This window comes from Cyanistes caeruleus, chromosome 3, assembly GCF_971803275.1.
Source record: "Cyanistes caeruleus chromosome 3, bCyaCae1.hap1.1, whole genome shotgun sequence".
Taxonomy (NCBI): domain Eukaryota; kingdom Metazoa; phylum Chordata; class Aves; order Passeriformes; family Paridae; genus Cyanistes; species Cyanistes caeruleus.
The window spans coordinates 5337094-5365082 of record NC_141703.1 but is presented as its reverse complement, the minus strand read 5'-3'; the positions used below and the strand labels follow the sequence as shown (position 1 = coordinate 5365082).

Genomic DNA, 27989 nt, shown 5'->3' with positions numbered 1-27989 from the left:
CCCCCAGGCTGGAGCGGAGAGCAGGGTGCTGCCCAAACCCCATTTTTGCAAGACCTTCTGACAAATGAGTCACAGCCTAATGACAGCCCTGGGACCCAGCTGTCCCCAGCTGAGGAGCTGCCCCTCCTCATCACCAGCAGGAAAATTACTGGGTACAATCAGCTGTGCTGGCTCTGCAGATAAAGGGAGGACTTCAGTCCAGGAAGCTGCCTTATGAAAGCAATAAATTCCCTTGAGGGAGAAAAAAAAAAAAAAAAAAAGAAAAAAAAGCACAACCACCAACTCACACTCGTGTTGCTGATGGAAGTGCTGCTACCTTTTGTCACGTGCTGGAGGATGGTGGGTGAGGGCAGAGCCCACAGGACCTGACTCGTGGAGGGCACTAAGAGCAGCCAGCTCACCTGCCACCACCCTGTCCCATGGAAAAATCCACCTCTATTTAGAGGAAAAGCCAAGTGCTGTTTACCCTGCAGGTCTCACTGCTCTTTCAGGAGACAACTTCTCTCACACCTGCCAAATCCCAGGCTTGGGGAGGTCACTGCCTCCTCCAGTGGCAGGCAGCTGGGTTTGTGTGCCCAAAAAAACAGGGCAAGGGGCCCGTGGGCACCATCTGGCCCTGTATTCCCTGACACAGCCACTGCCTGTCTCTGGGGAAGCTGGAGAGCTGGCAATGTCCTGATCCACAGCGAGACCCTCCTGGAGCCAGCAGGAAGGAGCTGGTGTGGCCCGTGGGACAAGCAGAGCAGGTGTGACCTGTGAAGGGTGGGAAAGACGCTGTGCTCGGAGCTGCTCATGCCTTGTGCTCCTTGCAGGCCTGCAGGCCTGCTCCTCCCAGGATATCTCTGGAGCATGGCTCTCCCCACAGCCCCCAGACCAAAGGAAGCTCCTCAGATGTGCTGAATACTCCGTGGGTTGTGCTGAAGCCTTTCTGGGGCTACCTAAAAACAGACACCAGACAAAATCGAGGTAAAGAACAGTTCTATTTATTGAAGGGCCTTCAGGTACATTTAGGGCAGACAAATTTTCCCAGGGGCTGCACCCAAAACTGGACGATGGGTCATGGGTTTTCACACTTTTGTAAGTTTGGTCCATTTTGGGGGTGAATCTTCCAATTCCAGCTGCAGGTAATGAAGTCATTTACCCCAAGTTTGCTCCCCCCAACTCACTTTTGTTCACACTTCTCAGGCCCTGAGGCAGTGAGGTGTCCTTGATTCCCAGGCCTGGAGAGGAATTGTGTTGTCTGACCAAAATGGGAAAGCAGCAGCTAACACTCGATGTGGAGTTTAAAGTTATACACTAAAGAATTTCAGGATTACAAATACATGAAAAATAAAAAAGCTAAAATCCTAAGGCACCACTACAAGCGAATGGTGAGCTCTCCTGAAACAGATGGGTGTGAAGGGCTGCTCCAACGCAGTAACAAAAATGTAACTTTTCTAACCTATTCCTGCCTTGGCCTGAGGCAGCTGGAATTATGTTTCAGCTGGCATCATTTTGTTCTGCAGTAACTCTTCTACACCAAGTGCGTTGAACAGGTAAAAAAATAAATATTTTTAACAGCAAGTGAGAGCCTCCCTTTTCCCCAGTTTACCCACATTATTCAGATAGCAGGTACCATCAGCAGTACTTCAACTCACAGGCCAATTCAGCTCAACCAGAAGCACTTTTAACCTCATGCCCTCACAGCAAGATTTTTTTTTTCTCTGCTGGCCAAAAATAAGCCAAGAATGAAGGAAAGCCTGTTTTGCCCTGAATTATTTTCTAGGCCCTTCCAAAACATTGCTAACTCTTCTCCTGACATCTTCTCAAGCCCTCATGTGGAGCTTCAACTGCTTTGATAAAGCCTTTTGAATATTAAATTACATGGGAGGGGAAAACATGGATTTTTCTTCCCACTTGGTACAGCAGAATCAGGAACATTTTAAAACCAGGTTGTGCCTTCTAGGGAACACAAAAATCACTGGTGGGGAGTGACTGTGGTCACGAGAGTTCTTTCCTCCCAAGTGCCCAAAAGTAAAACCTGAGTGCTGCATCCCCACAGGGGTCACAGAATCACTGGATGGTTTGGGTTGGAAGAGACCGTAAAGACCATCTCATTCCACCCCTGCCATGGGCAGGGACACCTTCCACTATCCCAGGTTCATGAAGGCCCTGTCCAGCCTGACCTTGGACACTTCCAGGGATCCAGGATTCTCTGGGCTGTGCCAGGGCCTGCCCACCCTCACAGGGAAGATGAGGTGAAAACTACAAAACTCCTTCTGCAAGGAGTCTTTTTGTTGGTGTTTTAAAAGCAGAGTCCCTCTCCCCGGGCACAGATTTTTGTGTCACACCTTCTTGTGAAAGCCCAGAAGCACCCCAGTGTTCTCAGTCACCTCCCCCCATTTTTTTGGCTGGCTGATTGCTCTCTCCAGTTGTTGCTTCCCAGCCTGAGGATGCTGATGTTTAGCCAGTGGAATCCTGCAGGACATGATTAAATTAAATGCTGCAAGGCAGCTGCTCAGGTAGAGGATGGGGCAGTGCAAGCCTGTGGGGGAATGAGCACCTGTGCCCTGTGCTGTCTTGTGTTTTTTAAACTTAGAAACGCCAGCGCTGCAGAACAGCAAGGTAAAATTAGATTTTATGATGTGTACAGGCTGTGAAATGCCTGGTGTTCCTGGTGTTCCTGTGTGTTCCTTCTGCATGGCAAAGATTCCAGTGCAGACCCCAGCCCAGCTCCTCCTCTGCTCTTAACCCAGGCACAGGCAAAGCAGGAAAACCCATCTCAAAATACCTGCTGTCCTCAAAAAAATCAATTGTGTGTGTGACTGTTGGGCTGGTGATACTGAAGAGCCCGAGTGCACAGCAGCTCTGGGGATGGTGGTGGTGGGAAAATACCATGGTTTAAACACAGCCAGCAACACAGCCTGAGCATTCTGGTCAGACGCAGCAAACAGCTGCAAACATTCCCCCCAAAAAAAGGGACTTTTTTCTTTCCAAGTCCCCAAACTTGCCACTTAAACCTTTTTTAAAAAGAAAGTATTTAATTAAAAATTTTATGTCTCTAAAGGAAGCATTTTATTTCAAAATTGTCTTCTGTCCCCCCAATACCCATCTAAATCTTGTTTCCTTTCAGGTTGAAAAGATCCCCATTTCTTGTTTGGTAACTGAAGGGATGAATCTTATTTTTGAGCACACACTGCTGAGGAGACAACCAGGAAGGGGTAGCTGGGTTATTCTGTAACTGCAATGCCCAGAAAACACAATTCTTGCTGGGGTTGGGATTATTTGCAGCCTCTTCACAGGAGAGCTGCATGTTCTCTGTCACATCAGATAGCCCAGAAGAGTTTTCTGTGATGGATTACCTCTGGCAATGTTTTCCAGAGAGTTCATTTATTGCAAAAAGATCAAAGGTAAAGTCATCCCTGTGCTAACACCTACACCAGTCTTGTCTTCAAAGATGTAATTCCAAAATAAGCATTCTGAAAAATCCTTACTCTTGCCTGATCATGTCAGCAGTGGTGAAGTTTCCTTCAGCACCGTGTTTTGGAGGAGCACAGCCCCAGCATGGAGCAGGCAGCTCTGTGCGCTACCCTGGGGAAAAGAGGGACTGAAATTCTCGTGTGCTCTTCCTCTTCAAGCAAATTCTGCATCCATGTAATTTCCTGATCTCCAGCTGGTACTTGGGAATCACCATGGAGCAGAAGCTGCTCAGTGCTCTCAGCTGATTTAATAGTGAAGCAGTTGTACGAGAAGGAGGCAGAGGTTTAGGGCTGGAGGTGGTGCAGAGACTAACCCTAGGATCCCAGAGGACACAAAGAGTCCCCACCAGACAGCACCTAACACAATATGTCATTTCTGTCACTACTTATGCCTGATTGAGCAAGGCCCACGTCGACACAGATGAGCTGGGTTTAAGTTCCAGCACAGGACACGAAACCAAAACAGCAGCGAAATTCTACAACCAGCACCAAATTGCTGGGGGAAGGGTTCAGAGCACTCCTGAAGATAAGTATGTAATTAAAACAAACAATAAATTGCTTATCTTTTCCTTTCTAGCCCAGTCACCTCCCCTCGCAGAGCAATCAGGTGCTGGGCACAGCGAGGTGTGGGGCAGGACCCAATCGCGTCCCTCCCGGAGCCCGCAGGTGTCCCCTGCCACCAGCACATATTAACTGGGGCTGAGCCTCAGCTCACACACTTGGCTGACGGGCTGCAGGGGTGAGTATTGGCTCATCTCTTACCTCCCAGCAGACTCCCTGGGAAATGGAGACCCTCAGTGCCGTGGGGAGATTTGGAATTTGGCAGCCCCTGCTCCCCATCCCGTGCAAAGGCTGATCCTCACTTGAGGAGTAGCTGCGCTCTCAGTAAGCCCTGAGTAAATCAGGCAAGCAGGGAGGATTTGGCTTCACACTACGAGGTCAGTGGGGTGGTGGAGAGGGTCTTCTGGAGAGCTTCTGCAACTCCATCCCTGGAGGCTTTCAAGATCTAAGGAGGGCAAAGCCCTGAGCAGTCTGGGCTGAGTGAAGTGGTGCCCCAGCTCTGAGCAGGAGGCTGGACTGGGGCCTCCTGAGGTCCCTTCCAGCCTGGGTCACTCCATCATTCTGTTAAGCTGATGTTACATTTGTCTTGCTCAATGGCAGCAATGCTATTTCTTTAGAATGAGGCAAGAAAAAGGCATTTTGCTTCTCATGGAGCGAGCTTGCATGTACCTCTTTCTGCCTTGCTGAGTTCATCTAATTCTTCCCTCACTTTACTTAATGAACATCTTAATTTTCTTCCCCTTGAAGTTATCAGAGCAGTGTGATAACCTGATAACTGCAATCTCCTATCTGCAGAGTGCTCTGTAAACATTAGCCTGTGCTCCTTGTCATATATTTTCATTAAGCGGCAGCAGCTGGGTATTATCATTCCCGGTCTCTTGGCCTGCATCCCAGTTCCAGTGGAGATTTCCATTTATCCTTTGCCCAGTCTTGTGCCCTCTCAAGATTCTCCATTCAGCAGCAAGTAACGGGGCTGTGGCAGGACACCTGCAGTGGGTCAGGTGTATCTGCTGGCTGACCAGATCATACCTGAGGCTTCAGCCAGGGACTGGGAGCAGTATTGGGACACAGGTAAGAGTTCTGGTAATGCAGAGAGGATGTATCTTCTCTTTGTGATCTAAAACTGCACTGCAGGCAGTGAGGGGAGATGTTTGCACTGGGCATTGCTCCTCTCAGCCATCCTTGGCTGCAGCCAGGCTGTTCATGACTGTCCTTTCTCCTCACACCCCACCCAGCCCATGCTGCTGGATGTGACTGAGGCTGGCAGCAAGGGATCAGCTCAACCAGTGCTGTGTTAAACCCTCCGAAAGTCCCAGATTCTTCCCATCCTTTGGTGCCGTTTCAGGCCATCTGCCATCTCCTTTTGGGGGTTCTACACGTCAGGCAGTTTTTAAAGTTACCTTCAGAGCCACTGTGGGGGTTTTTTGATGTATATTAATGTAAATACGAATCCAGACTCTGGGCACAGAAATGCAGTGATTTGAGAGCATTTTTTAAGTGCAAGGAGGACATCCATGCCATTCCTGCAGCTCCAAGAATTACCCAGCCCTTGAGGAGACACATGAGGAATTCTCCAGCAGAGAGGAATGTAGATGCACAACTAGTCAAAGGCCAGCTCTTGTTTCTTTGTTCCCTGGGTGTCTAGAAAACATGTCTGTATTCACTTTGGGTGAGAGAACAAATGAAAACCCCATTCTTAACTTATTTTTGTGTCAGATGTCAGGGAAGCTGAACACAGTGAGGAGAATGCAACCTTATTTTAGAATGTGGCAGCCAGTAGTGCTCTTCCTTCCATGAAGCCCTCCTGCACCAGGGCTGGAGGGGAGAGAGGGCTTGTGTGGTGAGGGCCTGAAGCCCCAATAATTTCACCCTCCTGCCTTGTCCCTTTCCACCCCACCACAATTATAGTAGAGATGGGCATCATCAGAAAAAGGGAGAAAAAAAATATACTCATAAAGTGTATTTTGCCAGCATTTTGAACTGGTGAGTTCAATTGTGAAAGCATGCTGATCACCTCTGATACATTGCAGGTTATCTCTTCTTTACCCACAGGTGACTTTTGCTCCTTCCCAGCTAATTCAATAGGTAAACACAGATTTGCTTTGGGAGATACACTCAAGGCCAACATAAATCCTGGCTTGCAAAGGAAATGAGCCATATTTTTCCCTTTAATCCCTCCCAATGAGGGGCAGGCTTGTCAGTGGTGGGGAAGAGCAGCAGGTTTGCTGGGAAAGCTTTTACTGGCTGCAGGATCCAAGGCATTTTGGAGTGATTGCCCTGCACCTTCATGATTTCCTGCTGCTCTCTGAGGCTGGGGGTGGTGTCTCTGGAGAAGAAAAGGTGGCTGAGGGCCTGGTGTGGGGGTAGACCAGAGCTCTCTGTCTGCTTTAGCTGTGGGGCCAGGCTACAGCACGAGGTTGTTGACCTCCATCTTCGGAGGGTGATGTGGGGGCCTCTGGATAAGGAGAAGGTTCAGCCATACACTATGGGGTGTTCCACCCCTCTGATGTGGCTGGAGTAACTGTGTGGTGTGTTTCTGTGTTCCAGGGACAGCCCAGCCCTCAGGGACCAAACCCCAGCCCCATCCTCCAGCGTGGAAACCACCAGGGAATTACGGCACAGACCTGGGGCTGTCCTGCCACGCTGCTGCAAGGAAACTCCCACCAGGAGGGTGAAACGAGCAGGCAAGCAGGAGGAGGATGGCAGAAATGGTAATTAAGGCTGCCCTTGGGCTCAAATGTCAAGCCACAAATAATTCAGATAATCAGGACTCAGCCACAACAGCGTGCTGGCCACTGTGAGTCACAGCTACTGCAGGAAGCCCAGGGACTGAGGAGGAGCAGGGCTGTGGCTTTATGGCCTGGGGGAAAGATGATTCTCCCCAACTAAACTGGATTTCCCAAGGTCCCTCCACGTGGCAGCAGGTCTGGCCCTACTGCAGCAAGTTCTCTGTGTTTAGAAACGGGATGTTTCTCTTTTGAGTCACTGGTTTGCTTCTGTCAGACGGCAAAACGACGTCTCTGTTCTCAATCTGAAGCTAAATGCAGAAGGAATGTCCAACACCATGTCTTGGACCATTTCTGCTACAGCAAAGGTAATGAGAGGGTTAGGCTTGCTGTAATTGCAAAATGCACCACCACAGAGGTGTAGGGAGACAGGGCAAACTAAGCAGCTTAACAGCAGCTTCCATCACCAGTCAAAGTGAGACACAAATCTCCACAACCCTATGGAGTTCTGAGGTCCCTTTATTCACCAATGGTTGAATCAAGGCAAATTCATTCTGTGAACAAGCCAGAAAAGGAACTTACAGATACCAAAAATCGTGGTTTTTCTCCATGTGGTTTGTTTCATTAGCACAGATGAGTGTTGGATGGATTGCAGAGAGGTCACACCGAACATGAATGTAACAGTTGTTTCTGGTATTGGACAGTAGCTGATGCTGAAAATAAACTTTAAGCCCAGACTCCTCCTTTTGTCTGTATATGCACCACCAATACAGAGAGAACAGCATGGAAAATAGCCTTTCTACAGGGCACTGATGCCATCTTAAAATCTGCTACTGAACTTAGCCTTTTCAAAGTTGTTTAACCCTTTTCTCATTCCATTTTTTTATCTGCTCTGCCCCTGTAGTTGTTCCTCATAATTCCATTCTGCCTTATTATTTACTGCTCATTATTTGATGCACCTTCTCTAATTCCCTCAGGATTTACAGCCTGTTCTCAGCAGCAGCCTCTTGTCTCATTTCCAGCCTGATGAATCTTTCTCTCTTAAGCTGCTTTACTGTGGGAGTTGCTGAGTACCCCTGGGCACCTTTGCTGCCCTTTGCTGTTTCATTTTTGGTTTTTTTGGTTTTTTAGTTTTTTTTCTCAATTTTAATACACTTGGATGCCAGAGCAGAGGTGACCTCTAAGTCCCACCATCACCACAGAAGTATTCTCCAGTTATTGCTGGATGGATTTACCTGCAGGTTCTTCACTGCTAGGGTGAAAAAAAAAAATCTGTTCTTGACCAAATAATTAAATTGGGAGCATAAAACATTCTAGTGGAGGTGATGGTTTTGAGATGGGCAAGAAGATGTACTGGAGAGGATGCCCAGGTGATGTATGGGGTCTAGCACACCACTCCAAAAGTGCAATTTTGTCATGGAATCATGGAACCATGCAATTGCTCAGGTTGGAAAAGACTGTTATGATCATCAGGTCCAATCATGAACCCACCACCAGCATGTTCCCCACCACTCTGTGTCCTCAAGTATCCACACGAATTTTGAACACTTCCAGGGACAGTGACTACACCACTTCTCTGGGAATTCTATTCAAATGCTTGATAACCCTTTCTGTGAAATTCCTAATGTTTAATCTCCCCTGGGGAAACTTGAGTCCACTTCCTCTTGTCACACCACTTGCTCCCTGGGAGAAGGGACTGACACTCACCTTGCTACAACATCCCTTCATCTGTTCATCTCCTTCCAACCTCCTTCCATCACTACAACCTCCTATCCACCTAGATCCATGTGGTTGAAATGCCAGCAGGATGCTCCAAGCAGCCTGGCCACCCTGCCCTCACACCCAAATGCCATTTTTTTCCCCCTTCTGCAGCTATTTTTCTCCCAGGTGCCTATGTGATCTCTATTTCCACCACACAGGAGCTGAGTAAGAAGTGTCCCCTCATGAATGGCAATGGTGCAGGAATTCAGGACAGCTCATGGACCTTCCCCAACTTGCCCAGTAAGTGCACATGGACAGCCACAACGCCTGCCAGCAAGTCTCCACACTCCTGTATTCCCTTGTAAGTAATTCCTCCGTGCTGCTTGTTTCAGGGCACAGTTCAGCACCTTTTCCTGGAGGTGAAGCACTGTTGTTACACCAGGATAGTCATGGCCAGAAGCCAGTTGTTGTGTTAATGATGGTTTATTTTCCAGATGGCAAAACCAGCTTAGTAGCTCCTCTCCAAGAAGGCCTTTTTCACTCCCTTTTATTTTGCAGAAAGATGTGGCTGGCTCGAGTTTCAGCTCTGTGTTTTCCAGAGCATCTGCTTGTTTGGGGCATCTTAGTTTAGATGGCTGAGAGACCTCCACAAAAATGGATTACCAGGGCCTGGGCTTTTAGATCAGTGCCAAATGGCCACAGTACAGAGAAAAGTGTTCTGAGCTCTTCTTGCCCTCACAGCAGCAGGTTCCCTCCCCAGGTGACGTGAGGGCCCAGACTAGACTTGACAAGAGGCGCTTTAATGACCCTGCAAACCAGACACAGACAAGCTACTAAAGATAAGGCTGTCCCATAAATGTCAGGGGAACTGCAGGCAAGTCCCTGCAGTGCAGAGATGTAAAACAGGAATCCAGCTGCAGCGAGTGAGGAACTGGAGCCAATGGGAGATGCAGCACTGCTCTGCATGGTCGTGTCTGACCACATGCCAGGTGGAACAAGGCCAGGGCACAGCCACCAGCATGTGGGTAGCCCAGGGCAGCCTCTGGGTCTGGCCCATAAGGGAAGGAGGAGTGGAATGCAGAGCCCTGGAGCTGATCCAGCATGCTGTTCATCCAGGCACTCGCTCAGTGCAACCCCTGCAGCTGGTGCCCGAGGATAGAATCAGCTCTTTTCAGTTAAAATGATTTTTTTTTCCCCCCTCAATTATCATTCTGAGAAGGATAGCATTCTTGGTTTTTAACAATTTAGCATCAGGGTGCCATGGTGGTGCCAGTGGCTGGGCCCATCCCATCCCCAGACAGGAGATGGAGAGACATTTCCCAAACCTGGGCATCAAACACTGCTCTGGGAACAGAGGCTGGCTGAGGGAGCCCACACAGCACTGCTGGGGCAGGAGCTGAAACATAACCCACACTGTAGCAGGGGAGAAAATACCCTGGGACACACCACACCTTTGCAGCACTGCATGGAGGGAGAAGTGCTTTGGTTTCCCTGCTCTGGGTAAACCACAGACGGTAGCCAATGCAGCAAAAAATCTCTGGACTTGCTGAGATTCCCCAGTGAAATCTGATTGAGTTTTGGGGGTAGAAGCAGAAGGAGGAGATAAGATGTTATTTTAATAATATTTAGGATTATTAAAGATTTTATAATATTTAAGAATATTAAATATTTAAATTTTTTGAGAGATACAGAGTTCTGATATCCCTTGAGCTGATTCTGACCCACTATAACCTCAGCAGGAATCCTTTGCTTTGCCAGGACTGGTTTTCCCCTGGACATCTTAAGGAGTAGCAAGCCATGACTAAAAGCTGGAATCTTAGGGAAAAACCATCCCTATCCACTGTGCTGAACTGATATCAGCATCTGCAGGATGCAATCCAGATGTGTAAAGCAGTAGCACAGGTCACTCTCAGGAGAGCCTGGCTCTAGTTAAATGTTACCTGAAGGAGATGGAGGTTCCTCATGCCATGGCTCAGCCCCACTGAAACCCCTGAGCATTCCAGTGGCTTTTGGAGCAGATGGACACTGGCTGCAGCAGTGGGGGAAGCTCATTCACTGCGTTACTGCCTCACATTTGCCAGCACTCAACGGAGCCTGCAATATCTGCAGCACATCCCATCATTTCTGGGCTTGAGGTGCAAGCAGAGGCTGTATCCTCTGAGTAGTAAAGACCTTCACTAAACCCCTGTAGTCCTGAACTGCAGGAAGTGTTTCTATCATGCTTGCAAAACCTGGAGGGAGGGGTTTGAGGTCTCTAAGTAAGCCAGCACGTCACTCCAGCACCACACGGGCTTCCTGCCAGCACACAGCCTGACAGGGACAGGAGAGCCCCAGTTCAGGGGTCAAAGGATGATAGGAGCTGAGGGCTGTGCAAAGCAGAGCTGAGCAGTGAGGGAACGTGAGTGAGTGAGCAGTGTCACCCCACTGGCAAAGAGATATGCTTGGCTTGTGTCCAGGGGCAATAGGATGCGGCCCAAATAAACACAGCCCTCCCCAATCTGCTCCTTCTGTCTGTGAAAAAGCTCCAGGGTGTGAGTTCCCTGGCAAGATGTGTTGGGCAAACAGGTCTTTTTCATCCTGGTTGCAGTTGCTGTGATGTGGTTCTTGGCTTCTGCTGGAGTCTGACAGCGACTGGCAAATCCGGGCAGCTGGATTTCACTGATCACAGAGCTGGGTTTAGCTCGTTGCAAAACACCCCCCAGAACCCTCTGTGGCTTTGGCTTCTCTGAGGGCTTGGAGCCATCCTTGCAAGTTTGGGAGTCCTGGCCAGCAACTCTTGGCCCAGAGGCATCTGGAAATGTGGGGAGCAGAGATGGGGCTGGGTAGGATGGGGGGAAGAGGAAGAGCCTTGTGCTGTGTCTCCTGGTTTTCTCAACCATTGCATAAAATCCTAAGGCTTGCCAGCATCTTCTCGTTCACTCTAGACCTGGCCTAAGGCCTTGCAGAGCAAGGCTTCTCAGAACAACACTGAAAATTAATTAGCTTACTTTTTATGTAAAAGAGCTAATAACTCATGATGGAAAACAGTAACTAACTCCTGGTTAACTAGCTGCTGATGGGGCACACCCATTTTCTCTTGGAGCTGGGATGTCTTTTGGTGGCCTTGGATAAAGTTGGTAAAATCTCACTCACTCAGATTTCCTCTTGGTTTATGTTGCACAACAATAGCTTTGATTTGACTTTTTTTTTTCTTTCTATCCCCTGCATTATTTCAGGACAGAAGAAAAGAAGATCTTGCCCAATATCCTCAAGAAAATTGGCTGCACCCCAATGGTCCGGATTAACAAGATTGGGAAGCCCTATGGGCTCAAGTGTGAGCTCTGTGAGTGCCCTCTTCCCACCAGGTTTTTGCATGCCATGAGGTGAGGGTGAGGGGTGGTGCTGGAGGGAGGCTTCAGGAGAGGCTCCTAGAGAGGAAGCACAGATAGGGAGGGACAGATGTGGCTCATGTTGGGCTCTCCTGCTTATTAGGCAGTAATTTCTTGGACCAAACAAGGAGGTTTCAAGCAGCAATGAGCAGGGGGGTAATGGTAGTGAAGCATCTCTCCTCCCAGATAACAGCAGCATAAGCTCAGAGCAGAGCTGGCCTAAATCTGGGGATGGACCTAAGTCCTCTCCCGAAGGAGATGTTAACATAGCACTGCTTCTGTCTCCTGTGAGGGTCCCCTACAATCACAAATATGATAAAATCAGATCTGTGCATGTGCATTTTCAGTCTCCTTTCCTGCAACTCCTAACCCTAATTGATTTCATCCAAACTGGGCAGAAAGGCAGATTCTCAGGGTCAGAAAGTGCCATGAGTGTCACATGAGCAAGGAGAGGCTTGCTGAGCACTCATCCTCAATGGAATGGCACAGCAGAACCTTGCAGTGCTGTGGGGCAGCTGAGAGCCCACAGGGCAGCCAGACCCCACTGAGCACATGAGCACATGGAGCGAGCTGGGCTTTACCAGCAGATCCCTTCAGGGATCTGGGATCTTTGTGACATCAACCCTGCAAACTCCACACCGCACTGCCTCCCAGTGAGAGCTGAGGGGACGGTAAGAGACCGTGGGAGGGAGCTGCTGGAGGTGGGAGGACAGATGTGCAGTGCCCGGTGCACCTCTGCAGCAGCCTGTCCCTTGGAGGATGTCTGGCTGGTGCTTTAGGTGCTGGGAAAGCCGGGCTGATCCCATTTTCTGGGATGGTGTCTCCCTCCCCTGGCACAGGAGGGGAAGGAGAGCAGAACAGGCAGAGCAGCCACACGCTCCTGTCTGAGCGAGGTGTCAGCACAGAGCCTCTTCCCCAGCAAACGCAGGAATTCCTGCAGCACAGCTGCCTCAAGGCAGGCTACAGCTGGGTGGGATTGCCTGGTGTTGCCTTGTGCAGCTGGAGTTGTGGCACTTTGCATTATAAAATGTAATGATAAGCACAAGATTTCTGTACCCACCCAGGCTGCTCAGGTATTGGGCTGATTTCTCAGCCTCAGGTAGCTGTCCCTGCTAGGATTATGTGAATGACCCCTGGAAATCCCCATTTCTCCCTGTTGTCTGTAAAGCAGAGCTCAGTAGCACCAGTTTAGATGCAGATTTTCATCAAAGCCTTGGTAAGAAGAATCCTGTGGTGTGGAGGCCTCAGTGAGGACTGAGATGTGCCTTGCAGTTTGAACGTGCCTTGGAAGGTTACTTGGTTTGTTGTTAGCTCAGTGAAAAAAAATGTAATTTTGTCTGACAGTTGAAAATGTTCTTTCTATTGTTTGGGATTTTTTATGGCACCTCAGGACTACAGATCACCCCTGGAAAAGAGGACCTATTTAGATATCTGTGAAAAACCTCAATGCCTCAGGATAGACAGGGAGACCTTGCTGCTAAACCCTGCCCACAAAAGAGTCCTCAAGGCACAGTAACAGGGAGTGCTGTGCCAGTGTGGGACTTCCCCTCCTTTCAATGATTATGTCCAGCTGATTTTAAACCCATCCTGGGATGACCAGCTTGACTTCAAACCCATCCAGGGTGAAGGAAACGTGGGGGAAAGAAGGATTCTGTGCAGGTTATGCTAGTGGATAATCCCAGAAAAGGAGACGGTGGATGCATTCCCCTGAGAAAAGGACAGTCCTGCAGAGGAGGAATAGGTGTCCTAAAACTGCAGTGAGGCCTGGGGGAGGGAGCAAGGAGATGCTGCCTGATGGAGTTTCCCCTCTCTTTCCCTTCCCAGTGGCAAAATGTGAGTACTTCAACGCAGGGGGCAGCGTGAAGGACCGCATCAGCCTCAGGATGGTGGAGGATGCAGAGAGAGCCGGGATTATCAAACCAGGAGACACCCTGATTGAACCTACTTCAGGAAACACAGGTGGGAAGGGCAGGGATGCTCCCTCTGCCTGGGTACTGGGCAGGGTGGAATTCTGAGGAGCAGGATTTGAGGAGCTCTTGCACTTGGAGTTACAAGGTTGGCTCCATCCTCCCCTTAGCTCCCCTCCTGGTGGCCATGGGCTTCCTGGGATGCTGAGGTACCTCCTTGCTGAAATTCCTGAGGGTCCTGTGAGGGTCCCACACCTGCACAGGTGTGCCTGGAAGGTCTCTTTGTGGCAGGGGAGACAGCAGCAGCAACTTGGGCAGCCCTGCGTGTTTTCAGGCTGGGAAGCTTTTAAATCCTCAGAGGTTCCCAGAGACCATTCCCCTGATGGGTTGGAAGAGCATTCCTGTGATTTTTGCCCTTGTTGCTGTGACTTGTCACCCCACCACATTGTGTCAGCCCAGCCAGCCCCAGAGGTGGAGCCGAGGGGATCTGTGCTCCCCCAGCGGTGTCCCACATGGATCACTCTGGCTCCCTGCCTGCCTGGGGCAGCTGGAATGGCACCAGGCTCCCTGCAGCCCCTGGCAGGGACACGCTGCTCCTTCCTGCTGCCTCACCTTCCTGCTCTAGCTGGGAGCAGCTGGCTCCATCCATCACCCCGGTGAAACTGGAGCAGAGGTGCCCTTTGCCTGCCGGCCACGGGGTGACGTGCAGTGTCCTCTGTGCCTGTCCCCCCACTACTGACAGTGCTTGAGAGGGAGGGGAAGGCATTCCTGAAGCAAAATCACCTCTCTCCTGTGTTTCCAAAACCACAGGAAGATGCCTGAGCCTCGGAGAGGGGAGAAAAGCTCTCCCCAGCCCTGCCATTCTCTCAGTGGTAGACCCCTGGGAGCAGGAGCAATGCTGCAGCTCCACTTGCCTGTCAGCACATCCTCCAACACTCCCTGGTGCTCCCAGCACATCCCAGGAGGCTCGTGGAGGATGTCCTCACCTGTGGTTTGTCAGTGCCCGTTTCATGGTTCCATTCAGGAGACAGGAACGTAGGAAGTGGCGCGCGTTGGTCGCCAAATGCTGTTGTCAACCAATTCCCTTTGCTCCCCCCCACGCAGGAATTGGGCTGGCACTGGTGGCTGCATTGAAGGGTTACCGCTGCATCATCGTCTTGCCAGAGAAAATGAGTATGGAGAAGGTCAGAGCTCTGTATGGTTTTACCCCACAGCCAGGGATCATCTCCTTCCTCTCTCTCTCTGCCTCTCCCTTCCTGGAGCCCTCTCCTTCAAAGGCCAACGAGCCTTGCACACCCACTGCCACAGCTGCTATTCACACAGTTGCCTCTTGAGGGAAAAAAAGCAGCCTGTGACAGCCTGGTGGATGTGTGTTGTCAGAAGTGCAGCTGGGTGGTGGGATTGCCAAACACAGTGTGTGGCTGCAGAGGATCTGCTGCAGGTGAAAGCACAGCAGGAGAGGCAGGCGGGTGCCAGGGCTATCCTGCCAGTCCTGCTCACTTGCCCTCTGACATCTGACAGGTCACTTGGCCTCACTGGTGTTTATGGTTTTCTTTAACCTGGAGACACTTAGAGCTGCCTGAGCTGCTTTCTCCAGGTGGTGTCTCAAGTCAGCTTGCACAAGAGCTGATGATCAGGTGAACACACTGTCCTGGAGATGACAGAAATCCCTCAGTGGTGGGCCAAGAGCCTCACAGACAGCTCAGCTGAACTCATGCCACTGAAGCAGACCTGGACCCTGACCCGGCTCAGGAATGAGCCCTTCTCCAAAGTGTCACCCTCATTTCAACCTAAATCTCACTTAAGCTCAGTCTGGATCAGATGCCACCTCCAGCTGCCATGGGCTTCATCTCCAGGGGTCCCAAAACTCCCCCTCTCCCACTGACAGCCACGTCTCTCAGAGGAGACATCCTAGGGCTGATTTGCTTCTTATGCATTCTTTGGTGAGAGAAGAGAAGGGACCTTGAGCAAAACCGGCTTTCTGATCTTCCTTTTGCATGCTGGAGCTCCAGCCCCAGCACACAGGAGAGAGACACTGTTCCATGTCCAGCTCCCTCTGCCCTTTTCCCCAGGCAGCAAGGAGCAGCACACTGTCACCTCCCTCCACCCTGTCCCCAGCCTGCCCTCCAAGTAGGACAGGGCAAGAGGCCAGGCTTGAATCCATTTGCCAGCTTCAGGCAGGAGGCCCTGGGGTGCTAGGAGCATGTCAGAGATAGCACAGTCCAGAATTGGACATTGTATCTCCAAATGATAAATGTCTCCCACATGCAAAGCTGCTCTGGCATCTGGCACTGCCCTGAGCCCGCAGCTTCGGGTTACCCTCCCTGTGTGGGATTAGCTGTGTTGCATCTCCTCTTTTCCCTCCCAAAGGTCAATATTCTGAAGGCACTGGGTGCTGAAATCGTGAGGACGCCGTGCACCCGCTTTGATGCCCCCGAGTCCAACATCCGAGTTGCCTGGAAGCTGAAAAGTGAAATCCCAAACTCTCACATCCTGGATCAGGTAAAGGCCGTCCCTCCACTGACACTCTTTCCCAAGAGAGTTTATAAGGTGTTCTCCAAGTGTGCCTTGTTTAAGGACTTCATTCAAACTGGCACCAGAGGCAGATTTTGTCAGTGTTCTATGGCATTTGAAACTTAATCGCTCCTCTGCAAAGTACAGGGGGACAGAAACAAAATAAGGGACACTTCCAAACCTGTGACAATTCTGCTAAAGCCCGGATGTGGGCAAGGCTGGGTTTTCTTGCACAATTCAAAGACTCCTCAAATTGCTTCAGGTTTAACTTTGACCTGAATAAACCCCACTTTTTAAGCCTAGCTAGCAGCCTCTGTTTTGCCTCAAAAAAAAAACCACATTCTGTAAAGGGCAAACCCTGGTGACTCATGCCAGAGGCTCCTGCAGTGCTGGGTCTTGGACAGGAGAGCACTTGGTCTGACCCCTGAGTAAGGAGCCCCTGGAGTGCAGGAAAGTCAGACTCCTTCTTTCTAAGAAAAAAGAGGCTCAGAGACTGAATGAGCTTTTCAGGAGCAGCCTGGTCCATGGGTGTGAATGTGGGGGTCAGATACCAGTGCTGCAAAACCCCTCTGTGCGTGAGAGCTGATGATCAGGACAGCCTCTCCAGCCCGCAGTTCCCAACCTCTGAACCATCCCCACATCTAACGGGCACCAAGTGCTGGAGAGTGAGTGTTTGTGGACACATTTAACCTTCCAGTGTGGAAAAAACCCCAAGTGGGCTTGGAAATCTGTCCCAAAGGGACAAACAGGAGGAATACCTGTGACCTGCTCTGGTGAGGTGGCAGTTTCCCCCCCTGGCAGGGAGAGGAGGGGGCAGCTGCACGTTTTGGGTACAGCTGTGTCAGGAGATATTGCTGGTTTGGTGTTTGACCTGCTCTTCACACGGTAACTGCTGCTGTTCTCTGTTGGAATAAACAGTACCGAAATCCGAGCAACCCCCTGGCTCATTACGACACCACGGCCGAGGAGATCCTGGAGCAGTGTGAAGGTCTGTGCTGTTGCCTCTACGTGCAGAGGGCTGTAACCCTCTCTGAGAGATTTAATTTACATCATTTATTGACCTGCATGTCTAGAAACAGCTCAAAGGGCCTCTGTAGAGGCAGGCAGTATTATCTTAATAACACTGACACGCGGGGTGTAGCAACCTCTCCTAATCCACTCCAGATACACCTCAGCCTGCAGGGCTTCCTGGCTGTCCCCTCCCATTGCAAAAACCTGGGGGAGGAGACCAGAGGCTTAAGAAATTCAGGCTGTACCTAAAGGAGAGGGAACATGTCTCTTGGTGGCCACAGCACCTCTGTGACCTGCCAGCTGGGCACACAGGATGTCCCACGTGGCCTTGCAGGGGAATATAAATCCACCAGGGCATGGCAGGCTGCATCTGATCCAGCACACTCCTTTGCAAATCAAAACAGACCGAAACCTCACAAACTAGTGACGTGGGAAGTGAGGGCTGGGGGATGATAAAGGGCTATCCCAGTCCATGTGTGTGCAGATAGAAGTGAAGTTTATTGCCGGTTCTGGGAGCCCTGTAAAACGTGAACAGGACAGGAGGATTTTAACTGGAGAGCTGTTATCACAGCAGTAAAGCAGTCAGGTATCAATAGAAACAAGAGTCCCAGCTTTCCCTCCACCACAGTGGTAGCATTTGCTCCAGCTGGCTGCCAGCTGTGGATTGCAGCTCTCCCTTTCCCAATGCAGCAGCAGCAGCGTCAGGTTTTGGAGGCCAGACTCCACTTCTGCTCCTACCAGTCCTAAACCTGTATAATTGCAGTGATGCCAGTGGGGCTGCATCTGACAGAGGCAGGTGCCGGGGCAGAGCTCAGCCCTCCCTCCATTGTGGATGCCAACACAGGCTGAAAAGTTGTGCCTGTTAATGATACTCACATGTGTGATTTGCTTTGATATGCAGTGGTTTGAAAGGGATGGATGTGCTGAGATATTCCTTCCCCCTAAAGCCACAGAATCACAGAATATCCTGAGCTGGAGAGGACTCACAATGATCATCTAAGTCCAACTTCTGGTCCTGCACAGGACACCTAAAAAGTCACACCTTGTGTGGTGAGGGTGTTGTCCAAACTCTATCATTCTCTACAACTCCCTGAAAGGTGGCTGTAGTCAGGTGGGGGGTTGGTCTCTTTCTCCAAGCAATCACTGACAGGAGAAGAGGACACAGCCTTAAGCTGCACTAAGGGAAATATAGGTTGGATATTAGGAAAAAGGTTTTACAGAAAGGGTGATAAATATTGGAATGGTTTTCCCAGGGAGGTGGTGGAGTCACCATCCCTGGATGTGTTTAAAAAAAGACTGGATATGGCACTGGGTGCCCTGGTCCAGTTGTGGTGTTAGGGTTGGGTTGGACTTGATGATCTTGAAGTTCTCTTCCAACCTGGTGATTCTGTGAGTCCTCACATGGGGTTCTGGTGGACACAGGCTCTGCATCTGCACAGGGGTCTGAGTAAAGGGGAGATGGTGCTGGGGGCTGTGCTGAGTCCTTGCAAGCCTCTCTCCCCCCTGATCTGCAGGCAAGGTCCACATGGTGGTGATTGGGTCTGGCACAGGAGGCACTATCACTGGAGTGGCCAGGAAGCTGAAGGAGAAGTGCCCGGAGTGCAAGGTAAGGCAGGACTGCCAGGAATCACAGCATGGTTTGGGTTGGAAGGGACGTAAAGGGTCACCCTGTTCCACCCTGCCATTGGCAGGGACACCTTCCACCAGACCAGGTTGTTCAGAGCTGGCCTTGAACACTTCCAGGAACGGGGCACCCACAACTTCTCTGGGCAACCTGTGCCAGGGCCTCACCACCCTTACAATAAGGAATTTTTTCCTAATATCCAGTGTAAATCTACCCTCCTTCAGCTCAAAGCCATTCCCCCTTGTCCTGTCACTGCATGTCATTTCCTGCCTAACCCCAAGGCTCACCTGAGGGAGTTGCTGTCTGCACCCATTTGTTTGTTCACAGCAATCGTGGCTTTAGTTAGAAGCAATTTAGTGATGTTTAGGTTGATCTAGACCCATCCAAGTGCCTTAAGAGACCAAAGTTTCAACAGCCCCACTAAAATCTCCCCCTGCCTGGTGCCATGTCCTGTGCAGGACACACTGGGGGGCACAGACTGCAAATGTTTCTCCTCTGCCACTGCAAAACCCTCTGTGCTTTAGGGTTAACATCTGTCACAATGCTCATCCTGCAGAGCTCATGCTTTGAGGCAGACTGGAGGCATGACAGTCACTGCTTCTCTGGTCTGGCCAGTTGTGAGTGATCCCTGATCCACCAGGGAGGTGTGGACCCATCACTGGAGCACTGGCACTTGAGGTCACCTCCCTGGCAGTGGGCAGCTGCATGTGGAGCAGTGTCACCATCCCTTCTCAAGCTGCATGCTGAGGGAGGCACCTGAGCCCAGACACCAAGCTGTAAATAACCAGGGAGGTGTCAACATCAGCCAGCACAACTAGATCCAGAAAGGATGTCTGTATCCACAGGTTTCCACAGGTTGGAGCTCACTGGCTGGCTTCACCTAGAATAGCTTAAGGAGCTCTGGCACTGTCCTAAGGGTTGGGCTTTGGAAGTGGCAGGCTCTGCCAAAGGGGTGATGACAAACACCTTGAGAGTGATAACATTTTAAGCCACCAGTCACTTCTGCAACAGCTGAAGCCACCTAGGATCTATTTTAAAAGACAGTGAAAAACAGCACCCTCTTATCCTGGAAGCTCTCCATGCTGCCAATGATTAGGAATATTAATGAGTATCATGGGAAGGAAACATTGCTGATAAGAGTGAGGGTAACTTTTCCTTTGGGTTTTGTGTTTGGCTGTTTCTGAATTCCCACTTGGCTTGACAAAATGTCTTTCCCTCAAAGATCATTGGCGTGGACCCCGACGGCTCCATCGTTGCTCTGCCCAGTGAGATGAACAGGACCAACACCACAACCATCGAGGTGGAGGGCATTGGGCATGACTTCATCCCCACAGTCCTGGACAGATCAGTGAGTAACCCTGGGAAGAGGGGCCTCTGCCTGATCTCTGCCTTTGCATCCAGCCTGCTCCCCAGGCCAGAGGTGTGGTGGCCCTGCCATATCTTCCCAGTGCAGAAATGTTGTGGGGGGATTGGGACACCCAGTTGCTTTCTGAGTAACTCTGATTATAACTGACCCACAAGGAGAAGGCAAATAGAGTGAAAAGTAGGCATATAACACAGTGTGAGTCTCCTCTGCTCAGCCTCACCATTGTTCAGTGTGTCCTTTCCACTGTGATCGCACAGAGGTCTGGGCTGAGGCTGCTCCTCATCATTCTGCTGTTTCCTGAGCCTTCTCTGCCTCAGGCACCCCACACAGAGAGCAGAAATACTGCACCATGCACAGGCTGGATGACAAGATCCAAGCCCTGTAAGACAGCAGACCATGAACCTTGTAGCTCTTCTTTGTCAAGTTCCCTCTCAGTCTGTAAGCTGTAATCCCTAACACAGGCTGCCTGTGTTCCCCTGGCCTCATTCTAGAAAGGTCCCTCACAGCCTTAGACCCCAGATTCCTTCTGCTTCCAGGTGTTGACTACATCCCTGCTGTCAGCACATGGCTGTAGAGCTGTCACCCTAATACAGACTGATCCTTGTAGCTGGATCTCATTTTCTCAACCATTAATGTACTCTGGCCTGGGACATCATAAATACTCTTCCACATCCTAACTCTGGACCTGTCAGGCATCCCTAACTCTCCAAGGAAAGGGTGCTGGTTGGAAAGGTGTGGGTGTCTGCAAGCAAGAACCCACCCTCCAGACCATGGGTGTTCTGACAAATGCTTTCAACAAGTGTGGAGGGCAGCTCAGGGCTGCCAGATGTTGTGGGCATCAGCACCATGGTGTGTTTCAGAGGGTCAGGGCAGCCTGAAATGAGACTGCCAAGACTCATCCTCCTTGCTTTCCTTCCAGGTGGTCGATCAGTGGTACAAATGCAATGACAGAGACTCATTCCTCATGTCCCGCAGGCTGATCAGAGAGGAGGGGTTATTGTGTGGTAAGCATGCAGCCACAACAGTTTTGTTCTCTTAACAAACCTTCTGAACCTCATCCTTTTGGGACCAAAACGCTCCAGGGTGAGTGCTCTCTGCATTTGGTGTCTGCTGGGTCAGCAGGGCTGAAAGGCTGAGCCTGGGGCTGTGCAGAGGTCACTGCAGACTCCAGAGGTGTGTCCCTCAGTCTGGTCTGGGGTCTGACTCATGGGCCACAGTAATTATAGAAGCAATAATTCTCTCCTTACTGGAGCACTTTTGCAGTGGAACTGGATCTTCAGGCAGTGTAGAGTTGCACAGGCTGAAGGGAGGATTAGTGGGGCTCAGGGCAGGACAGGTGGGCTCTGCCAACAGCTCTGTGAGGCCGTGCTCGGTGTCACTGCCACGCCAGAGGTGCCAGGTTTGGACCAGGAAGGTTTGAAAGCAAAGAAAGTGTGAGATGTTCTTACTGAGTATTTCTCCCTGTGCCAACAAGCTGTAAGTGATCCCACTGGCTTCCCAGAATGAACAGGTGCCCTCAGACAGACCCTGCCTGTACCCTAAGAGCCTCCACAGAGCATCAGTGTTGTTTTCAGCCTTTCCTGACACCAAGCAAACAGACACAGGTTTTGCATCCAGGACCAGACACTACGTAGGCTTGTAGTTACAGCTGATAAAAGCCCTGAGCACTCATATCCAAGGAGTTTTGGAAAAGATCAGGCTATATATATGTAATGAAACACTTAAATGTTGATTTAACCTAGCAGGCACAGAGTCACTGTGTTTCAACAGAAACCACTTGTTTGAACTCAACCATAATTTGTGAACAGCTTCACGTTCCCTGAACTGCATTTTTCAGGGCCGTTCCTCGTTTGTTTGAAAAATGTGACCCAGGGATAATTAACCTGCTGTAAAATACGTGCTGCCTTGAATGCAAGTGTGTAATTGGCACACAGATAGTGGAATGTGTTTGACTTCCAGCACTCAGACTGGTGGTGGAAGAATTGCCTCTGTAAAGCAGGGACCTGCTTTCCCTACGTGCAGCAAACCACATGCGTGCACACAGACACGGGGAGTGTTCAAGTCTGCCCATCACGTTGGCCTGGTATTCCAAGCATGAATGTAATGTTTATGGTTTTTTCAGTCTTTACAGTGCATTTAAAGCCAATCTTTGGCTGCCAAGTGTGTCAGCCAGAAGCTCTAGAACTGGCATGGTCTTCTGCTAATGCAAAGGGAGGGTGTGGTGTGGGCAGCGTGTTCTGAATGTCCCTGCATGGGACTTTTCAGCCCCTGGTCTGCCCACAGTCACCAGAAGAAGTGGTTCATGGAGTCCATGAGGTGACTTATGCTGCCTCAAAAGCCCAAGAGCCACCATATGAACACGTCCCATCAGTCCCTACCTCTGCCTGGCCCTAAAACCTACAAGGCTTTGGGACAGATTGTCCTCCCATCCCAGCATCCCAAACCATGAGGTGCCACCTCTGCACCTCAGCTGGGGCAGTCTGTGCTCCCCACACCAGGACACTGGCCCTGCACCCCAGGCAGCCCTGACACCTCTCCTTGGTGCCCATGCAGGTGGCAGCTCGGGCAGTGCCATGTCTGTGGCTGTGAAGGCAGCCAAGGAGCTGAAGGAGGGTCAGCGCTGCGTTGTCATCCTGCCCGACTCCATCCGGAACTACATGTGAGTGTCCCGCTCCCTCCCCTGCTTTCCAGCATCAGTGGGGGAGCTCCCATGGCCTTCTGTGGCAGGAGCTGAACCCAGGAGCTTGGGGTTCTGGAGAACCACCCCAATAAATCTGATAGCAAGGCTATCATGGAGTGAGCCCTGAGCTGGGAGTCTCCCTCGGGCAGATCACAGGAAAAAAGCAAAATAAACAACAGGGAGAAGCAGCACACCACTGTGGCAATCACCAGGGGATTGGGGCACTTGGGGTTTATTTCCTCTCATCACTGACTTACTGCACGGAGCAGGACTCAGCCAAGCTACGCTTTCTGAGCGTGCATGCCTAAAGTTAGGAAGGCAAATAGCTGGCGTGCTTCGAAGAGTTACTGAGCACCCAATGCTCCTGTTGACCTTAAAAGGGGCTGAGAGCAGCCAGCTGCAAAAATCATGAGAGCCCCGGGGGCAGTGCTGTGGTCTGGTGCATGAAACAAAGCACGACTTCTTCTGGAAGCCTCACAGACTTGCTCTTTGTTGGTGATTTCTAGGTCCAAATTTGTGAATGATAAGTGGATGATAAGTAATGGGTTCCTAAATGACGTCCAGGAGCACAAGCCTTGGTAAGAGAACTTCTGCTGGGATAAACTGTGCTAAGGGAATCAGCTTTCTGAGTCTGGAAATCATTATCTTCAAAGGAAAATGTTCCCTTTTAGTGTTTAGAAAAAACACAGTAAAGTCCAGACCCCTCTGGGGAGACTGTAATGTCAGCTCCTCTTTTGGGTGGTTATATCTCAGCTTTCCAATCAAAGTCTATAAAGGAGCCATTTCTGTCCCAAAGTAGCTGATCCACTCCCATGTGGCAGCCCAGGCCACCTAAACCCTCTGAAAAGCTCTCTCTACTCCACATCTGATGTCAAAGGACCATCAGACTGCTGGGGAGGATGGGTCCCTGTTGTAGCAAGCCCCTTTCTAAACAGCTCCGCAGCTCATTTCAGGCAGGGGACAGGAAATTTTCACCTTCCAGAGCTGCTGCCAGAAATGATGGATACCATGGGGCAAGAGTCCCCTCAAGGCAGGGAGTCACAGGCAAACTGCTGATGTGTGGCTGGGCAAATGCCAGTTGTTTAGAAAAGCTCTTGGTCCCACCCTAAGGACAGCAGGTATTACTGGTGTCACCTTCCCCTTTACCAAAAGTTACTGTAAAATATTTCCTGAAAACTTAATATATTTCCAGGCCTCTTGTGTCTGGTTAGAGCTGCTTTTGGCCCTTCCAGGCTCCAGTATTGCCCTGCCCTTTCTGCAAGGACTCAGGGCTGAGATGTTTGGGAGCTGCTTGTGTTCCCCCACAAACAAGCTCAGCTTGTCCCTCATAAGTCACACGAGCATCTCTGCCAGGCTCTCTCCTGCAGGAGCTGCAAATGCTGCCTTGTGAGGACCAAGGATACTGAACAAAGGAGTAAAACTGGTAGGTCACCCATTTATGAGCTTGAAGTGAAGCCCTCAGTAGCTTCCTTGGATTCAGGACAGCTCAGCACCTTGCCAGCTGCTGGTCTCATCCCTACCTCTGGAGCTGCATGAACACGGGGCGTAGGGAAAGCTTGGCTTCAACAAGATCTGGCCGTGGTGGCATTTCTGCTTTGGGTATAGGAGTGGGGCTGGCTTTTCAGGCAGACAGACTATCCCTCATCTCCTCTGGCCTTGTCCCCCTGCTCAAGGCCACAGCTGTGCAGCAGTCACAGCTCGGCGCTGCCATTTGTCTTTCAACAGGTGGTGGAACATCAAGGTGCAGAAACTGAACCTCTCAGCCCCTCTCATTCTCCTCCCAGAAGTCAGCTGTCAAAAGGCAATTGAGATCCTCCAGGAGAAGGGATATAACCAAGCTCCTGTTGTTGCTGAGTCAGGGTAACTATTTCTGCTCACTACAGAGATGGGCATTCATACAGAAAAATCAGTCATGATGAAGTTAAATTCCATTTATTCATTCAGAGTTGAGGCTCTTGTGTTGGACTCTGATGCATAATTTAAAAAAGATCATCTGCCTCCTTGTGAAGATTCATCAATAAAACTCCTGTAAAAGATCCAGTTAAAGCCCAGTCCAGTGCCCACTGGACTCGGAAGACGCTGGATCAGTGCACAGGCTAGGGGAACCCAGGGGAGTGAGAGCTGGGGGAAACCCACACAAATAAGCAGCTGGAGAGCCCATGGGTTTTCCTTCTCCCAGCTGCTAAGTCCTGGGCTGCAATAGCAGATTTTAACTACTGTGAAACCAACAGCTTGGTGAGGACAAAGGCTTCCTTGTTCTGCTCAAGTGAGGAGAAACCTGCTGCCTCCCACTGACTGCTGCAATAATTCAGTCACTGACTTCAACCTGAGCAGTTCAGCCCCTACGTTAGATGCATGTTCTACCTCAGCTCTAACCACCTGGAAAACTCCCTGTTCCCTTACAGGCTTATTTTGGGAATGGTGACCCTCAGCAACACCCTCAGCTCCGTGCTGGCTGGAAACGCGGAGTTCTCAGACCCTGTCACCAAGGTCACCTACGACCAGTTCTCAAAGGTACCACTGAGGCTGGGCTGGTGTCAGCCTCTGTCTGGGGACAGGGAGAGAGGGAGAGGTGCATCACCACCACCCTGGGGTGTGAGAGGAGCTGTGAGAAGAGGTTGGTGAGAAGGCAGAGATGTGAAGGCAGAGAGGAGTGGGGAGGGCAGTGGTGATATCTTGGAGATGAGAGTAAGAACAAGCACCTGTAAAAACTCTGCTGACCCAGCAGGGTTCAGATACGGGAGCTTTTCACGGCAGGAGCCAAGCACTGAGAGGGGATTTCATCCAGCACCCTCCAAAATCAGAGCTCAGCCATTGTCAGGTGAAGTAAAATGTCAAATGTAACATTTTGTCCCGTTTAGATCGGCCTGGAGGACAGCCTGGGGAAGCTTTCCTGCATCCTGGAGAACGACCACTTTGCAATCATTGTACTCGAGCAGATGCAGTGTAGGTATCTGCAGAAACTCTCCAGGGGCTTGGCACAAGTGTTTGGGAGGGGAAAGGGAAATTCTCAAGCAGATTGTGGCAGGTGTCAGTGCAGCTGCTGCACCTGTGCAGCCCCTGAGCCTCTGCACAAGGGGTTTCTGCTCTGCAAAGCCCTGCAACTGCCCACTCTTCACCTGTGTCTCTTCCTGACACCACAGAGATGAGGGCAGAGGGGCAAAGCAAGCAAGGGGGACACTAGGGATCTCTGTTGTAGACTTCTGCAGCCCAGGGGCAAGGTCAGAAGGAGCATTTGGCCACATTAGGTAAAGCCTGGGTGGAATTCAGACACCTAAGTTGAGAAAGCTGAGAAAAACTGGGTTGGGCCATGAGCAAGCCCCGTGGCACGAGTCATCAGGGCACTGATGTGTGGCCTGGGGCAGCTGTGTGTCTCTTACCTGGACCATGGCTGGGAGTAGGGATGCTGTGCCAGTCTGGGAACACCATTAAAGCAGGTTTGGTTTGTTCTCAATCCTGGTGGAGCACCATGGTGCAGCAAACCAACCCAGCAGTCACCTGCAGCAGCAGCACAGCAGCATCAGGATTGCTGACACATCAGGGGCAGCAGGGATCACACCAGTGCCTCCTCTGACCCAAAAAAGCTGTGATGGCAGGTGCTGCTCAGCACATCTGACCTGACACACCTTTCTGGTACAGTCACACTAAAAGACTTCTGGGAGTACAGATTTGACCTTGGCTGGGAAAAGTGAGCAACATAAAAAAGCAGTCAAAAGAGTTTAGGTCTTGTGAATTAGAGCTGAAGGGTGTAATTATGCTGATTTCATGGGATTTTACACACTGAGTGTGCAAAACATCCCTTGGGTGAGCAGTGGGTGACACTGCCAGCACGGGGCTGCCTGCTCCACTCAGGGCCTCCAAAACCCACCAAACATCCCAAACCTTCCATCTCCAGGCCCTGCTTCCCCTGAGCCCACCAGCTCTGAAGCTTGCAACTCCATCCATGTTCCCACAACAGGTTGCAGACAAAAATCTGTCACTCAAAACTGCCTTTGATGCACATTTCCAATTCAATCACCAAAATTAATGCCAGGCAGAATTCCCTTTCTCAGCTATGTTGTCATAAAATAAGGAATATCTCTTTTGTAACACGTTTTGGTATAAATTAAATGGCATCAGCAAATTAAATGGCACCTAACAAAAATATCAGCCAGTATTAGTCTGCAGCACCTCTTGCTCTGATTTTCAAACAACACCCACTTGCTTTTCCAGAGCTGCTGTTTTAATGCTGTCTCAGTTATCCCCTTATTTATTACTTTCTTCCCACACCTTTGGAGCTTGGATTTTATCTTGTGTTTGCACTCTGGTGGCTAATTTGATTTTTTATTTATGAAAACATTTATCAGACAGTTAAAACAATTATTGAAGTGCTGTTTCATTAATGTGGTGTAGGATGTTATGAGAACAGAGTAGAAAAGTGCTTGACTGCTGCTTTCAAAGAGTCTCATTACTTTGCTCTGAAAAGTTTTGTGGTGATAGGAGCAGGACTGGAACAGAATTTGGCTAAAAACCACTGGGAAATTAAGTTTCCTGCTTTGGCAAAGGTGCGTTATTTGCAGCAAAAGCCTCTCTGGTGTGATTCCAGTAACCTGACTGAGGCTCCATCAGTCATTTCTGTGGAGGTAGAACTCAGACAGGTGCTGTTCCTGTTAAGGGTTTCTTTTAATAAATGAACAGCAGCCTCTGCACAGCTGGAAGGTGGTGAGGGGGCTGGTGGGGGATGGTGGTGGTGGTTTATTTTATTTTTTTGCCACTAAGCTGGAACTTTCTGTGCTCCCAGTCAGTGGAAACGGCAGCTCCTTCATGAAGCAGATGGTGTTAGGTGTGGTCACAGCCATGGACCTCCTCACCTTTGTCAACAGGAACGACAAGAAGTAGCAGAGCAGCTCGGCTGGCCCCGCTCCTCCAGCAGGTCCAGGTGTGCCCCGGAGCCCAAACCACCTGGTCAAGGGAGCCTCTGGCTCAATCCAGCCAATAGTTTCTCGAAATGTCTAAGTAAAAATTGTGATGTATTGTATTTGTCTGCAAAATGCCACCCATGGTATCACTAAAGAGGAGATAACTAAAGAAATT

General features: G+C 50.3%; 1 protein-coding gene across 4 annotated transcripts; it reads left to right on the top strand.

The window, feature by feature from the left end:
• Positions 1 to 5: 5 nt before the first annotated feature.
• LOC111927519 (cystathionine beta-synthase-like) lies at positions 6 to 27987 on the top strand. Of its 4 annotated transcripts, none has more exons than XM_023924399.2 (17): positions 6 to 966; positions 6567 to 6730; positions 8665 to 8807; positions 11662 to 11768; positions 13639 to 13773; positions 14826 to 14905; positions 16092 to 16223; positions 17154 to 17223; positions 18761 to 18852; positions 20093 to 20218; positions 21156 to 21240; positions 22790 to 22895; positions 23423 to 23494; positions 24642 to 24776; positions 25322 to 25430; positions 25778 to 25862; positions 27697 to 27987. In XM_023924399.2, the coding sequence occupies exons 2-17, from the start codon at positions 6719 to 6721 to the stop codon at positions 27792 to 27794; spliced, it is 1587 nt and encodes a 528-aa protein (XP_023780167.1). In that variant the 5' UTR covers positions 6 to 966; positions 6567 to 6718; the 3' UTR covers positions 27795 to 27987. The 4 variants fall into 4 exon arrangements, with proteins under 4 accessions (XP_023780167.1, XP_023780163.1, XP_086735726.1 ...); XM_023924395.2 differs by having other exon boundaries at positions 286 to 966; positions 6567 to 7113; XM_086879600.1 differs by lacking the exon at positions 6 to 966 and adding an exon at positions 4036 to 4197.
• Positions 27988 to 27989: the final 2 nt, after the last annotated feature.

What these genes read in the sequence shown, in the direction of transcription:
- LOC111927519 (XM_023924395.2), top strand. Translation starts at nt 7,072, where the DNA reads ATGTCCAACACCATGTCTTGGACCATTTCTGCTACAGCAAAG. An exon ending in ACCTACTTCAGGAAACACAG is followed by an intron (nt 13,774 to 14,825) that starts GTGGGAAGGGCA and finishes CCCCCCACGCAG; the next exon opens with GAATTGGGCTGGCACTGGTG. An exon ending in GTCCAGGAGCACAAGCCTTG is followed by an intron (nt 23,495 to 24,641) that starts GTAAGAGAACTT and finishes GTCTTTCAACAG; the next exon opens with GTGGTGGAACATCAAGGTGC.